The sequence below is a fragment of the Drosophila sechellia genome, unplaced genomic scaffold, assembly GCF_004382195.2.
Source record: "Drosophila sechellia strain sech25 unplaced genomic scaffold, ASM438219v1 Y_39, whole genome shotgun sequence".
NCBI classification, from domain to species: Eukaryota; Metazoa; Arthropoda; class Insecta; order Diptera; family Drosophilidae; genus Drosophila; species Drosophila sechellia.
Genome location: NW_022611417.1, coordinates 65000 through 80403, shown reverse-complemented (window position 1 = coordinate 80403; position 15404 = coordinate 65000). Strand labels below are relative to the sequence as shown.

At 38.3% G+C, this 15404-nt stretch overlaps 1 protein-coding gene across 1 annotated transcript; it reads left to right on the top strand.

The window, feature by feature from the left end:
- Nucleotides 1-2335: 2335 nt before the first annotated feature.
- LOC116803481 (stellate protein CG33236/CG33240/CG33244/CG33245-like) lies at nt 2336-15110 on the top strand. The gene is made up of 2 exons (XM_032727177.1): nt 2336-2343; nt 14858-15110. Exons 1-2 carry the CDS (start codon nt 2336-2338, stop codon nt 15108-15110), a joined length of 261 nt encoding a protein of 86 aa, XP_032583068.1.
- Nucleotides 15111-15404: the final 294 nt, after the last annotated feature.

The following is a 15404-nucleotide window of genomic DNA, read 5'->3' as shown; positions in this document are numbered from 1 at the left end:
CGTAGAAAAGAGCTGTTCGCTGTAGCGCTCTCCGCTCTTTCTCTCTCAAACAAAAACTCGAGAGAGCCTGGAGCCACCTCTAGAGCCACGGCCAAAAAATCGCGTGCCAAAAAATCGTATGGCGTTACGCATCTTGTTATTCTAGTGTCTTTGGTCCAGCTGTGCATTGTTACAGCGAGGGCAGAAGATCTTCACGTTGGACTAGTTTTTTATTATTTTTAAAAATATTTTCGAAAAGTTTAATGTGTATTTTGCCAATATTAAAAAATAAATCAGATGGCGCCTTTAATTTCCCGAAGTGCTGACACAAGCACTCAACAATCACTTCCTTATTAATTTTTCTCACGTCGCAAGCTGAATACTCTGACAAATATTCTAATATAAATTCATTTTTGAAATTTTGTTCGTGATATTATGATTCGGCTATTATTATTTATTACTATATTATTACTATTTTATTTAAATAACGTTATTAAGGCAATGCAAAACAAGAATTTTTCGCATGGTGCCAATTGACCAAAAATAATATAGATTTAAAGTCTACGAACTTCTAAGGTGAAGGGAACTTTTTGTCAAATTTACAATGCATGAGCATACGTGTGCACACATACAGTTGTCTGCTATCACTGTATGCGTAGAAAAGAGCTGTTTGCTGTAGCGCTCTTCGCTCGAAAATATTTACAATCGTATAAATTAAATTTTTGAAACAAATGAATAATTTGATGGAAAATGATTTTTGAATAATATAATAAAAACCATTTTCTGTAAAAAAAATAATCGGTATTTTGATCAGAATTTTTTTGAAATGATAAAAATTCTGAATGTTAGTTGATGAAAGATCTAATATTTTGTCATTACGAGACTAAGAAAAATTTGAAAAAATATTAATATATGAATTGTATTTTATTTAATACTAGCTGACCCGGCGAACTTCGTACCGCCTTAGCGTAGCTTTGATGCACTACTTTATTTTGTATAGTTGACCTATCTTAGGTATGAGTACCTATTCAATTTAAACTGGAATCTATAATATATCCATATATCCATCTATAATCCTCCATATATAAATTAATCCCTATTTCCCTGGTCTCGCCATATCTGAAAAGGACCTAATTTTATTAAATACAAAACAAAATATATATTTTCATAATAGTGTTTATTCCATACGATTCAATAATTCCACTTATATTTTTACAAATCGCTATTGAACAACTTGGCATTTTGAAGTAAATAGTGAGCTTAACACCACGCGCGCTCTAGAAAACAACTAATAGCCTCTATACCCTTCACTGTTTCTCTCTATTCTAATGCTGCTTTATCTTTAATCTAATGCTTTTTGGTACACTATAATTTAATTTTATGTTCTGGCGCGTAAATAAATAATGCTGATGGTTTTCCGACACGGGAACAAGCGACATATAATTGGCCATGTGAAAAACACGGATTTTCTAGATTGATGCCACATACACTTAGCGACTGCCCTTGTGATTTATTTATTGACATTGCAAATGCAAGCCGCACTGGAAACTGTAAACGCTTAAAGCTGAATGGCATATCGTTCGGTATCATAGGGATGCGTGGGATTAAAACATCTTCGCCATTGTAATTCCCTTTCAAAATTGTGGCTTCGATGACGTTGTTCAATAATTTCTTCACCGCAAGCCGGGTGCCATTACACAGACGTGGCTGGTTTATGTTCCGTAACATAATAATTACTGATCCGATTTTTAATTGCAGATTATGAGGTGGTAACCCGGCAATTCCAGCGAATTTAAAAATTATGTTGGATAATTCACAACTTCATCTTCATTAGTAACGGAATCAACTGATTTGTAATTCTTCTATCAGAAAAGTTCGTATTTTGTTTGTGCTTTGCCAATGGTGTGACTGTACGCGGCTGGTCGCAAAATCACCCATAAATGTGGTGGTGAAAATTCATTAGCCAACACTGAACGCGCTTTTTTTAAAATATGCTAAATTAAATGTATACTTTTCAATATTTCTGAGAGATTTTCTTAATATTTTTTTCCGTAAGAACCATCCTTGGACTTCCACAAACATTTAAAAAAAAAGAATTATCGAAATTGGTTCAGCCGTTCACACGTGATGCCGTGACAACGCGAAACGGGTTTCATTTTTATATATAGATATATATAGATAACTGAGTTATAAGTTTATTAATGAATTTAATGTTAAACATTTTCCTTTGGATACTATTTATAAAATAATATAAAAACGCTGTGCTTGCCGCTTTGACGAGATTGAGATTTTTGTAAAGGCCATTCAGTCCTCGGCCGATTAAGGATTGCGGCCCAACTGATACATAGATGTCATTATGGCATAGTAGGCCTTGTCATTTCGCAATGTACTTTTTATTATTTCATACGAGTGAACTGGCAACAAATCGTGCCCGTGAATAACTAGGTTTTCCCTATGGAAAATAGCAAATCACAGTAAAATCTTGTACCCAGAGGAGGATGGGCATCGGTGTTATCCATCTCATCGGACGATGGTAACTGCTCATCCTCACCGCCATCAATAATAGTCTCATCGTTGGATACCACGTCATCGCTTGACTATACTCTAAAATTACCAAAACTATTTTTTCCTATTGCATAAGCTATTTCCTAAGTAACGTAATATTTAAATTTAAATTCCACACTCGAACCATGGCGTGCAAAACTGCCGCCAAGTAATTCTAAAATGTATTCCGCAAATTTAAATCATAAATTAATACTTGTAAGTATGGCGCGCATATCTGCCGCCAAGAAATCCGAAAATGTAATATGCCACAAATTGTCACTATATATTTTTAAGCAAAAATCGGAGGACAATGAAAAGCGTCAATAGACGTTAAAAATGTATAAAAAAAAAAACAAAAGATTATGCTCCACATCTAACTTCGAAACTCCCAGCCTTTTTCCCCCCTCACCACACCCGTTTTCAGAAAGCAAGGCAACTCAATCTGTTTACGAGGAATCCAAAGCCAGGAATGGACCCCCCCGCCAGCCGTTACCCTACAGCATCAATGATTCTGCTCGTAGCGCAGCGGCGCCACCCGGGAATGCCCCCCCACCCCGTCAAAATTCAGATACAGAGCTACGACCACCTACCTCAAAATTAAAGAAGTCCTGACAGCTAACGGCTTCCCTCTATTCACGAACCAGCCCAAGTCCGAGAGGGGTTTTCGAGTAGTTATCAGACATCTCCACCACTCCCACTCCATGCTCGTGGATAGTCCAGGAGCTGCTGAAGCTCGAATTCCATGCGCGCTTCGTCAGAAATATGACGAATCCGGCTACAGGTGGCCCCTTCGAATGTTTAAAGTGGAGATCGTCATGGCCAAGGACGGCAATCATGACAAAATTATCTCACTCAAACAAACGTTGGGCAAAGGGTGGATATTGAAAGGACACGGGAGCCGGTCTACAGATGCCAGGGCTTCAGGCATGCCAAAAATTTATGGATGAGGCCGCCAAGATGCATGAAATGCACTGGCGATCATCTGTCATCCTGCTGCACCAAGCTAAGTCCACCCCTGCCACTTGCGTCAACTGCTCTGGAGAGCATACACTGCGTACAAGGCGGTTTCTGGCGGCAAGCAACATTGATATAAACAAAATACGGACAATCAAAGACCCAACAAATAACATGTATAGACGACAAGGCCCACCTCCACGCAATAATACCCCTCGTTTGCCGTACAGCTTAGCAATCCTGAGCAGGTCAATCGGTGAAGCTCGCCAGGAGGCCGCCAGAAAGGCAATGCTAAATCCTTTTCGGCAAAACTTGAACGACAGAAGACCACGTTTCTCCTCCCATGACACGGCCATTCAGAAGCGACTATTCAGTCGACAAGCTAAGAGAGTGACGGCCAAAATTGCTCTCTGTCCGCTCGCTTACGCTGAGAGCGTAAGAAATCTAAAAATAGAATTTGCTTGCTTGTGTGAGTAAAAACAATAGACGAGAACGTGTGTATGTGTGCGTACTTGTGCTGGAAGACGATTTTCGATTCTGATCGAAGATGTGAATTTACATATTTGGAGTTTTGGCAATATGATGAAAAAAATTAAAATTAATAATTCACGCCCTGACTATTAATAATTTTAAAGTTTTTTAAATTCGTATGTTAAGATCGCCGCTCGAATTAGCTACCCTTTACATATTTATATTTATGACGATAATTAATTATGTGTAATATATATGTACATATAACATTCATTATTTACATAAAATCATAATGAGAAAGCACTACTTTTATTTGTGCACTTAATGCTGTTGAGCATAAATTTTAACAAATTTAAATTTAAATTTAAAATTAAAATTAATTTAATTTAAATTAAATTAAATTTTTTATACACATTTGTTTTTTATTATTTTTAAAAATATTTTTACAAATATTAAAAAAAGATCAGATGGTGTCTTCAGTTTTCCAAAGTATTAAAAATTTAAGTAATAAAAATTTAGAAAATAAAAATATGAAAACAGTTTGTTGCAAGAGTCATATCTTGAGGCACGAAGTGCGGACACAAGCACTCAATCAACAATCATTGCCTTATTAATTTTTCACACGTCGCAAGCTGAATACTCTGACAAATATTCTAATATAAATTTTGAAATTTTGAAATTTTGTTTGTGTTATTATGATTCGGCTGTTACTATTTATTACTATATTATTACTATTTTATTTAAATAAGAATAACGTTAAGGCAATGCAAAACAAGAATTTTTCACATGGTGCTAATTGATCAAAAATAATATAGATTTAAAGTCTACGAACTTCTAATGTGAAGGGAATTTTTTGTAAAATTTACAATGCATGAGCATACGTGTGCACACATACAGTTGTGTGCTATCACTGTATGCGTAGAAAAGAGCTGTTTGCTGTAGCGCTCTCCGCTCTTTCTCTCTCAAACAAAAACTCGAGAGAGCCTGGAGCCACCTCTAGAGCAACGGCCAAAAAATCGCGTTCCAAAAAATCGTATGGCGTTACGCATCTTGTTATTCTAGTGTCTTTGGTCCAGGTGTGCATTGTTACAGCGAGGGCAGCAGATCTTCACGTTGGACTTGACCCACACGTCGCTGGGGCCCACAGGCAGGGCTTTCTGCCTACAGGAGAGCTTTGGACACACTTCGAAGTCGCCTCTCTCATACTTTTGGCGCATATCATCCACGCCTGCAAAACCTTTATAAGTTTGTTTAACAGATCTGTTCTATGTGCATAACATTCATTATTTTCATAAAACCATAATGAGAAGGCACTATTTTTGTATAACACTTGTTTTTTATTATTTTTAAAAATATTTTCGAAAAGTTTAATGTTTAATGTTTATCTTGCCAATATTAAAAAATAAATCAGATTTCGCCTTTAATTTCCCGAAGTGCGGACACAAGCACTCAACAATCACTGCCTTATTAATTTTTCTCACGTCGCAAGCTGAATACTCTGACAAATATTCTAATATAAATTCATTTTTGAAATTATAAATAAAAATTCTGAATGTCAGTTGATGAAAGATCTAATATTTTGTCATTACGAGACTAAGAAAAATTTGAAAAAATATTAATATATGAATTGTATTTTATTTAATACTAGCTGACCCGGCGAACTTCGTACCGCCTTAGCGTAGCTTTGATGCACTACTTTATTTTGTATAGTTGACCTATCTTAGGTATGAATAACTATTCAACTTAAACTGGAATCTATAATATATCCATATATCCATCTATAATCCTCCATATATAAATTAATCCCTATTTCCCTGTTCTCGCCATATCTGAAAAGGACCTAATTTTATTAAATACAAAACAAAATATATATTTTCATAATAGTGTTTATTCCATACGATTCAATAATTCCACTTATATTTTTACAAATCGCTATTGAACAACTTGGCATTTTGAAGTAAATACTGAGCTTAACACCACGCGCGCTCTAGAAAACAACTAATAGCCTCTATACCCTTCACTGTTTCTCTCTATTCTAATGCTGCTTTATCTTTAATCTAATGCTTTTTGGTACACTATAATTTTAGTTTTATGTTCTGGCGCGTAAATAAATAATGCTGATGGTTTTCCTACACGGGAACAGGCGACATATAATTGGCCATGTGAAAAACATGGATTTTCTAGATTGATGCCACATACACTTAGCGACTGCCCTTGTGATTTATTTATTGACATTGCAAATGGAAGCCGCACTGGAAACTGTAAACGCTTAAAGCTGAATGGCATATCGTTCGGTATCATAGGGATGCGTGGGATTAAAACATCTTCGCCTTTGTAATTCCCTTTCAAAATTGTGGCTTCGATGACGTTGTTCAATAATTTCTTCACCGCAAGCCGGGTGCCATTACACAGACGTGGCTGGTTTATGTTCCGTAACATAATAATTACTGATCCGATTTTTAATTGCAGATTATGAGGTGGTAACCCGGCAATTCCAGCGAATTTAAAAATTATGTTGGATAATTCACAACTTCATCTTCATTAGTAACGGAATCAACTGATTTGTAATTCTTCTATCAGAAAAGTTCGTATTTTGTTTGTGCTTTGCCAATGGTGTGACCGTACGCGGCTGGTCGCAAAATCACCCATAAATGTGGTGGTGAAAATTCATTAGCCAACACTGAACGCGCTTTTTTTAAAATATGCTAAATTAAATGTATACTTTTCAATATTTCTGAGAGATTTTCTTAATATTTTTTTCCGTAAGAACCATCCTTGGACTTCCACAAACATTTAAAAAAAAGAATTATCGAAATTGGTTCAGCCGTTCACACGTGATGCCGTGACAACGCGAAACGGGTTTAATTTTTATATATATGTCGGAGAAGGGAATGATATGAGATTTCAATAAAATTCAGATCGAGTGTGGCCCTGATAGTGTGTGGCCGTGCGTGTCTATCGAGAAGAGAACGAGGAAAAGCACACACACGCAGCGGCAAGAATCAATAAGAGGAAAACTACAGGGACGCTTCACAATTTGGATTAAATCTACGCTCCGTTATCAGAAGTGGGATTGTGCCTTCGTCTGCACACCATGGAGGACCAACTGCGCATCTTGCACTTGTGCACCGGCACAAAATGGCGTCGTCACATTGCCAAAGTTTAACGCCGGCATTCCAGGCGCCGACGCTACTCAATGGTGCTCTACGGTTGATATTATTGTGTCTGAAAAACCTCTGGAAGGCAGTGCATTAATATTGGCCTTAACAAAATCGCTGGAAGGAAGTGCGTTCAATGGCTGTCAGAAGTGTGCTATGCTGGTGTGACATGGTTGGAATTTAAGCAGTTATTCCAATAACTCTATGCAAATGCAGAGACGCCAGCCGCCATGTTTTTACAGTTACTGAACAGTCGCCCAGGCAACAGTGAATGCCTTGCCATATATGCTAGTCGCATGGTGACGTCACTCGTTTGCAAATGGAAGGGCTTGGATACCGAGAGGATTGCTGTGTCTGTGGTTTTGGGACATTTGGCCAACTTTGATCGCCGATTACAAAGAATTGCCTACACTGCCGAGATCAAGAATAGACGCGACCTACAGGCTGAGTTGCAGGTCTTCGCTTTTGACAGGCGCACACATCATTCTGGAAATGAGGAATCTGGAGGAAAGCGAGCTAAGTTCGCGCCCTTGAAGTGCCATCTTTGTGGTAAAATGGGGCACAAGATGATGGACTGCCGAAACAGGAAGCAGAGCGCTGGCATGTCGAGACGGGATCACCGAGGAAGCCAATCATTTCAGCAGCATTGTAAAGGCAGTATAACTTGCTATCGCTGCCAGGAGCAAGGTCACATAGCTTCACAATGCCCCAAAAATATGGCAAGTGGTGGAGCTGGATGTCGGAACGAGAAGAGAGCTGAGCTGTGCGTGGTGGATGAACCAAAGACAAGTATGCTGCTACGAGGTGAGAACTTTCCAATTATCTTTGACTCTGGAGCAGAGTGCTCTTTGATTAAAGAGAGTTTTGCTAAAAACATAAGCGGTAAAATAATAAATAACGTAGTAATCCTGAAAGGTATTGGAAATGCAAATGTTTGCAGTACAATTCAAATCGATAACAATATTCTCATTAATGGAAACAGTTTAAATGTAATATTTCATGTAGTACCAGATGATTGTATGTCAAATAATATCGTACTAGGACGAGAAGTATTAGCTCAGGGATATGCTGCTGTAGTGTCTTGTAAAGGAGTAGAAATAATTAAGAATGAAACAAAAACTGTTAATTCGTGCTCTAAGTTCATAGAAAACTCATTCGAAGCCCCAGTGAGAGAGATGTGGTTCGAAACAAAGTTCAAGAATTATTAGATTGCAAAGTTATCAGACCGAGTAGCTGCCCTTTTGCGAGCCCTATTCTATTGGTGAAGAAGAAGAATGGATCAGCTAGGCTTTGTGTGGATTATAGAGAATTGAATTCGAATACAGTAGCTGACAAGTTTCCGTTGCCTTTAATATCTGATCAGATAGCCAGGTTTCGTGGTGCAAAGTTCTTTACTTGCTTGGACATGGCAAGTGGCTATTATCAGGCTCCTATGCATCCGAACTCTGTCGAGTACACGGCATTTGTCACCCCTGACGGCCAATATGAGTTCCTGTCGATGCCATTTGGACTTAAGAATGCGCCATCAGTCTTTCAAAGAGCAGTTATAAAGGCATTAAGCGAGGTCGCTTATTCGTATGTCATTGTGTATATGGACGACATAATGATTGTAGCTCCAACCAAGGAAACGGCACTCGAAAGGTTAAAGATTGTTTTGGATATTTTATCAAAGGAATATTAGCTTTAGCTTTCAAAGCGAACGGTCGTGTTTTTTTTGCTCCCCGGTTTTTATTTTGTGTTTGTCAAACCAGCCGTGGTTTTTAAATAATTTTCTATAATAATTATATATCTAAACATAATTATTATAGATCCGTTCGCTTCGCGAGTGATTCTTTTGTGATTTGTGCAGTAGTTTAAACAAATATACAAAGTAGTTTGCATTTTTCGTCTCTTTGTTTTGTTTACTCTCCCTTTTTGTGCGTTGTTCGCAGTGGTGTTTGGTGTTGTTTTTTTTGCATGCACATAAACTGCACTTTTCGATCTCACTCTCTCTCTCTCTCTCTCTTTCGCTCTCCCACACAAAATCTAAATTTCTCAGCGTGCAGACTGCTCTCGTGCGGTTCTTTTAACAGCTCGCTTGAAAGTTGTGGTCTTGTCTTTTCGTGGTCTGATTTCAGTTAAACATGGAAACCGTAAATGTTGTCTGCTTTTATAAAAATTTTTGCCAGGTTACAAAACCTGAGCAGCCAAAAATGACTTGTTGGCTATGTGATAGAATGGTGCATACTAAGTGCGCTGGTTTTAATGGCCGTACAAGTGATGACCTAGCAAAGGGTAAAAATCTAAATTACTGTTGTGATGCTTGCCTTGTAGTTGCGAACGAGATGAAACAATTTATGCACCAAACTAAAGGTGGCTTGAAAGAACTGATCAACAGTTTTGACGTAGCTAGAGATAGTTTTCGTCGAGCCGATGATCTTCTTTCCGCGCTTAATTCACAGTTAAATGGCCTTAAGCTATTAGATGAATCTCCAAAGCGCAAAAAAGCCGCTGGTGGTAGGCTGCCTAAGGCCCCGCAACCACGGGCAAATGATCAACAGGACTCCACAACTGATCAGCTGTCAATTTAAGCGCTCAGTTAAACTTTACCGTGCTTAAGCTCAGTGCTACAAAAATTATTTAAACCGTTGTAAGTTCCAGTTTGCACAGGATCCGAAACAGTTTTATAATTTCGTTCGAAAAACTAGTTTTTACCCTTACTCGCTATTTTTTGAAAACTCTACGGTTACATCGGATCAGGCAATAGCCGATCTATTCGCCAAGTTTTTTCAAACAACATATTCAACTTTACCTCATTCCGAACAGCATACTCTTATGCGGTATCTAAGTCGAATCTAATATTTTGCCCCACTATAAACGAAAGCTTACTGGTTAACGATCTTCAGCGTGTTAAACCGGTCTATTCGCCAGGTCCCGATGGAATCCCTGGCTGTGTGCTCAGATTCTGTGCGGAAGCCTTGTGCAAGCCTCTACTGAAACTGTTTACCTTATCTTTGGAATCCTCACAATTCCCTCATATATGGAAGGAGTCCTTTGTGATTCCTCTTCACAAAAAAGGTAGCAAACTGGATGCAAGCAATTACAAAGGAATCTCTAAATTGTCGGCTATCCTAAAACTTTTCGAAAATGTTACCACTCCTCATTTGCAGCACCTTTGTAGATCTATCATATCACGGTGTCAACACGGTTCTATGAAACGCAGATCTACAACCACTAACCTCTTGGAGCTAACTTCTTTCGTAATACATGGTTTCAAAAATAATCTTCAAACAGATGTCATCTACACTGATTTTAGTAAAGCATTTGACTCTGTTAATCATTACCTTCTAATAAAAAAACTAGATCTTATAGGTTTCCCTGTTGATCTTCTAAATTGGATTTCAAGCTATCTGAATGGCAGGACACAACAAGTTCTCTTTAAAAATTCGTTATCTTCTATTCTCCGAGTCACATACGGTGTCCCACAAGGGAGCCATCTTGGTCCGCTTCTTTTTACCTTATTCATTAACGACCTCCCCTTAATAATAAAACATTCGCGTGTACTTATGTACGCAGACGATGTTAAATTATGCCTCCAGTACAAGGACACTTCTTGCCATTTGGACTTACAATCCGATCTAGACCGATTTCAAATATGGTGCCGTGATAACATATTAGACTTAAATGGCTCCAAGTGTAAAGTTATGACCTTTTGTCGTGCTAACCCAATACGCACGACTTACACTCTAAGTGGTTGCCCTCTGGACAGAATAACACGAGTTGATGATCTTGGTGTTCTTCTGGACCCAAAACTAAAATTTTCTGACCATATTTCATCTATTGTCAATAAGGCCAGGGGTGTGCTTGGTTTTATAAAAAGGTGGTCTAAGGAATTTGAAGACCCTTACTTGACTAAAACCTTATTTATTTCGTTAGTCCGTCCGATTCTCGAGTACGGATCACATGTTTGGAGTCCACAATACGCAGTCCACTCGGACCGCATTGAATCGGTCCAAAAAAACTTCTTACTTTTTGCCTTGCGGCGCCTAAATTGGGATGTAAACCATATATTACCTCCTTATTCCAGTAGACTACTTTTAATTAATTTACCATCCCTAGCTAACCGTAGAACTATGCTTGGAACAGTCTTTATTTGTAAGCTTATTCGTGGGGATGTTGAGAGTCCCGACTTGATTAGTCGGCTTAACTTCTCGGTTCCAAGTAGAGTCACTAGAAACTATATACCCCTTATCTTAAATCATTGTAGATCTAATTATGAGTTGCATGACCCTTACAGAGTTTTATGTTCTGACTATAATAGACTTTGTCCTATTATCTGTAATCTTGACTCTCTGCCGCTATTAAAGCAATCGATTTTAACTTTTCTATTACATAATTAGATCCTACTAACACTAATATTTAACATAGTTTTTCCACATTATATTCATTTCCTCGTTCCTATTCTATTTTTTATATCGCGTCTATATTTTCTCGCGAATCGAGCCGTACGATACACGGCAGCGCCCCTCGGTCGGTTGGGCGGGAGGTGTGGCCGTGGGACCCGTGCGTAAAAAAAAAAAAAAAAAAAAAAAAGGCAGGATTTTCATTCAATGTTGAAAAATGCTTCTTTCTGAGGACTTCTTCCAATATTTAGGATTCGAAGTACGAGCAGGTGAGATTAGTCCAAATACTCGCAAAGTAGAATCTTTGAATGCCTTGCCACCTCCTAGGTCAGTGACAACATTGAGACAGTTCATTGGGTTAGCATCGTACTTTCGTCAGTTTGTTCCAGGATTTTCACAGCTAATGACGCCTTTATATTTTCTCACCTCAGAGAAAAATAAATTTGAGTGGAATATAGAACATGAGGAAATTCGTAGAAAAATTATTCACATTCTTACTAATAAACCAGTTTTGATTATCTTTGACCCGCAATATCCAATAGAGTTACACACCGATGCGAGTGCAATCGGATATGGTGCTATACTCTTGCACAGAATTGAAAATAAACCGTATGTAGTGGAATACTACAGTAAGACAACAAGTGTATGCGAATCTAAATATACTTCGTATGAGTTGGAAACTCTTGCGGTGGTAAATGCAGTCAAGCATTTCCGGCACTACTTACATGGCAGAAAGTTTGTAATATTCACTGATTGTAATTCTTTAAAATTATCACGAAATAAGATTGAGTTGTTGCCTAGAGTCTATCGCTGGTGGGCTTATTTACAGACATTCGATTTTGACATACAGTATAGAGAAGGCAAGCGTATTGCTCATGCTGATTTCTTTTCCAGAAATCCACTTCCTCCAGAAAATTCCCCTGAATATGCGAAAGTTGTTGAAAAGCGAATCGACTTAACTGAAGTATCTGAGGATTGGATTTGTGCAGAGCAACAGAAAGATCAAGATATCGTAGAAATCGTTGCCAAGATGAACAATGATGAATGTCCATTCGATTTGGCTAAGACATATGATTTGAGAGCTGGAGCTTTGTATAGAATCATACAAAGAAATGGCAAGACCCTATGTTTGCCAGTGGTGCCTCGTGGATTTAGATGGTCAGTTATTAACCAAGTACATGAATCCATAATGCATCTGGGCTGGGAGAAAACACTTGACAAGGTTTACGATTACTATTGGTTTGAGGGCATGGCCAAATACGTTCGAAGATTTGTTGAAAATTGTATAACCTGCCGAGTGTCCAAATCATCTTCTGGAAAATTACAAATGGAATTACATCCTATTCCCAAAGTAAACATTCCGTGGCATAATGTTCACATAGACATATCAGGCAAGCATAGTGTTAAGAGCGATCGTAAAGAATATGTTATTGTACAGATAGATGCATTTACCAAGTATGTTTATCTCTACCACACGTTCACATTAAGTGCAGAAAGCTGTGTAATGGCGTTAAGATCAGCAATTTCGTTGTTCGGAGTCCCTATTCGTATTGTGGCTGATCAGGGAAGAAGTTTTACAGGTGCTAAGTTCGTTGAATTTTGATCTTCACAAAAGATAAAATTACATTTGATAGCAACAGGAGCAAGCCGAGGTAATGGCCAGGTTGAGAGAGTTATGAGTACCTTGAAAAATTTATTAACAGCTGTTGAAATGAGTTCGCGATCGTGGCAAGAGGCATTGGGTGACGTGCAATTAGCTATTAATTGTACTGCTAATAAGATAACAAAAGCGAGTCCATTAGAATTATTAATGGGAAAGGTTGCTCGACCTTTAGGCCTTGTTCCCATTCATGAACCAGAAACTGAAATAGATCTGACTAAGATAAGAACCCAAGCTTTAGAGAATATAGAAAGATCAGGAAAGTATGAGAAGGAAAGATTTGATAAAGGCAGAGCTAAGATAGTAAAATTCAGTGTTGGAGATTTTGTGTTGCTAAATAATAGTGAGAGAAACCAGACAAAGTTAGAAGCTAAATATAGAGGACCATTTGAGATTATTGAGGTATTGGATAATGACAGATATACTTTAAAGAGTTTGAAAAGTAATAGGCGGTATAAGTATGCGCATGAGAGATTAAGAAGATTGCCAGATGGGCAGGTGCCAAGCGAGCTGGAGATCGATGTTAGTCCGCCAGGTGAAACTGTTGAAAGAGACAGTAGTGATGTTGATGAAAGAGATGAAATGTAAACTGTTGAAAGAGACAGTAGTGATGTTGATGAAAGAGATGATATGTAAACTGTTGAAAGAGACAGTAAGAGAAGTTGTTGAAAGAAATGGTATGGAAACGGTTGAAAGAGACAGTAAGTGAAGTTGTTGAAAGATATGAAATGGAAACTGTTGAAAGAGACAGTTGGCGGAAGGTGTATGGAAGTACACAATTTATCGATGGCTACGTGGCGGTACCTGACCCTGAGTGGTAAAATGATAATGTTGTTAAAAAATGAGAAAAGAAAAGGAGAGAAGAAAAAAAGAGACGAAAATGAGAAAAGAAAATGAGAAAATAGAATAAGTAAAGACTAGATGAAAGAAGGAAAATTAATAAAATGTTGATTTGAAAAGAAATTGCTTAAATGAACGAAATAGTCAAGAAATTGAAGAATTCTAAGAAATGAATAATGAATGTTAAAGATTAAGTTAAAAAAAATCAAAGTCGTTAATGAATAAGATTGTCACATTAAGAGTACAACTGAAGGTTGAAGGTTGATTTATTGCAGAGGGTAGCTCATACACGGGGGCGTGTAATTTATCAGAATGGCCGTGTCGGAGAAGGGAATGATATTTTGAAATAGGCGCCCTATCGATGGTTAACTGTTCACGAGACTTATCGATAGGACGAGTTGTAATCGATTGTGAGATTTCAACATTGAGATCGAGTCTATCGAGAAGAACGAGGAAAAGCACACACACGCAGCGGCAAGAATCAATAAGAGGAAAACTACAGGGACACGCTTCACAATTTGGATTAAATCTACGCTCCCTCATATAGATATATATAGATAACTGAGTTATAAGTTTATTAATCAATTTAATGTTAAACATTTTTCTTTGGATACAATTTACAAAATAATATAAAAACGCTGTGCTTGCCGCTTTGACGAGATTGAGATTTTTGTAAAGGCCATTCAGTCCTCGGCCGATTAAGGATTGCGTCCCAACTGATACATAGATGTCATTATGGCATAGAAGGCCTTGTCATTTCGCACTGTACTTTTTATTATTTCATACGAGTGAAGTGGCAACAAATCGAGCCCGTGAGTAACTAGGTTTTTCCTATGGAAAAAATAGCAATTCACAGTAAAATCTTATAGCCAGAACAACAACAACAGCAGCTGCATCAGATGGTTCCTCGGGATCAACGAGTTCCTCTGCCGCGTACCCATCGACTACATTCAGGAGACGTTCAACCAGATGAGCCTGGAGTACTTCACCGAGACACTGCAAGTGATCCTGAATCCGGTGTTCGACAGTTCCTTGGATTGGGTCTTCGGCGATGAGGAGAAGTGGTACGGCATGATCCACGCCCGATACATCATGTCGGAGCGAGGAGTGGATGATACGTAACGACACTGTAACGATACACAGCTGGACGGAGCAATGTTCGGCACCAGCTTCTCGCACAACTTCTTCGCGCAGCGGCCGAACTTGAGAGCCGGCCCTAGACGTCCCCCGGTAAGTAATTCTCCGAATTTAGTCCTGGTTCTTTTCTACACAAAGCGCTTACATTTGCAGTCTATTTGGATTCCGGTTTTTACGAGACGGCCTTGATGAAGCTCGAATCGCCCGAGTCCTCGCCCAAGAATAGCGGATCCTCGGTCAAAAAGTCCCAATGAATGATCTGAATGTTTAAATCCACAC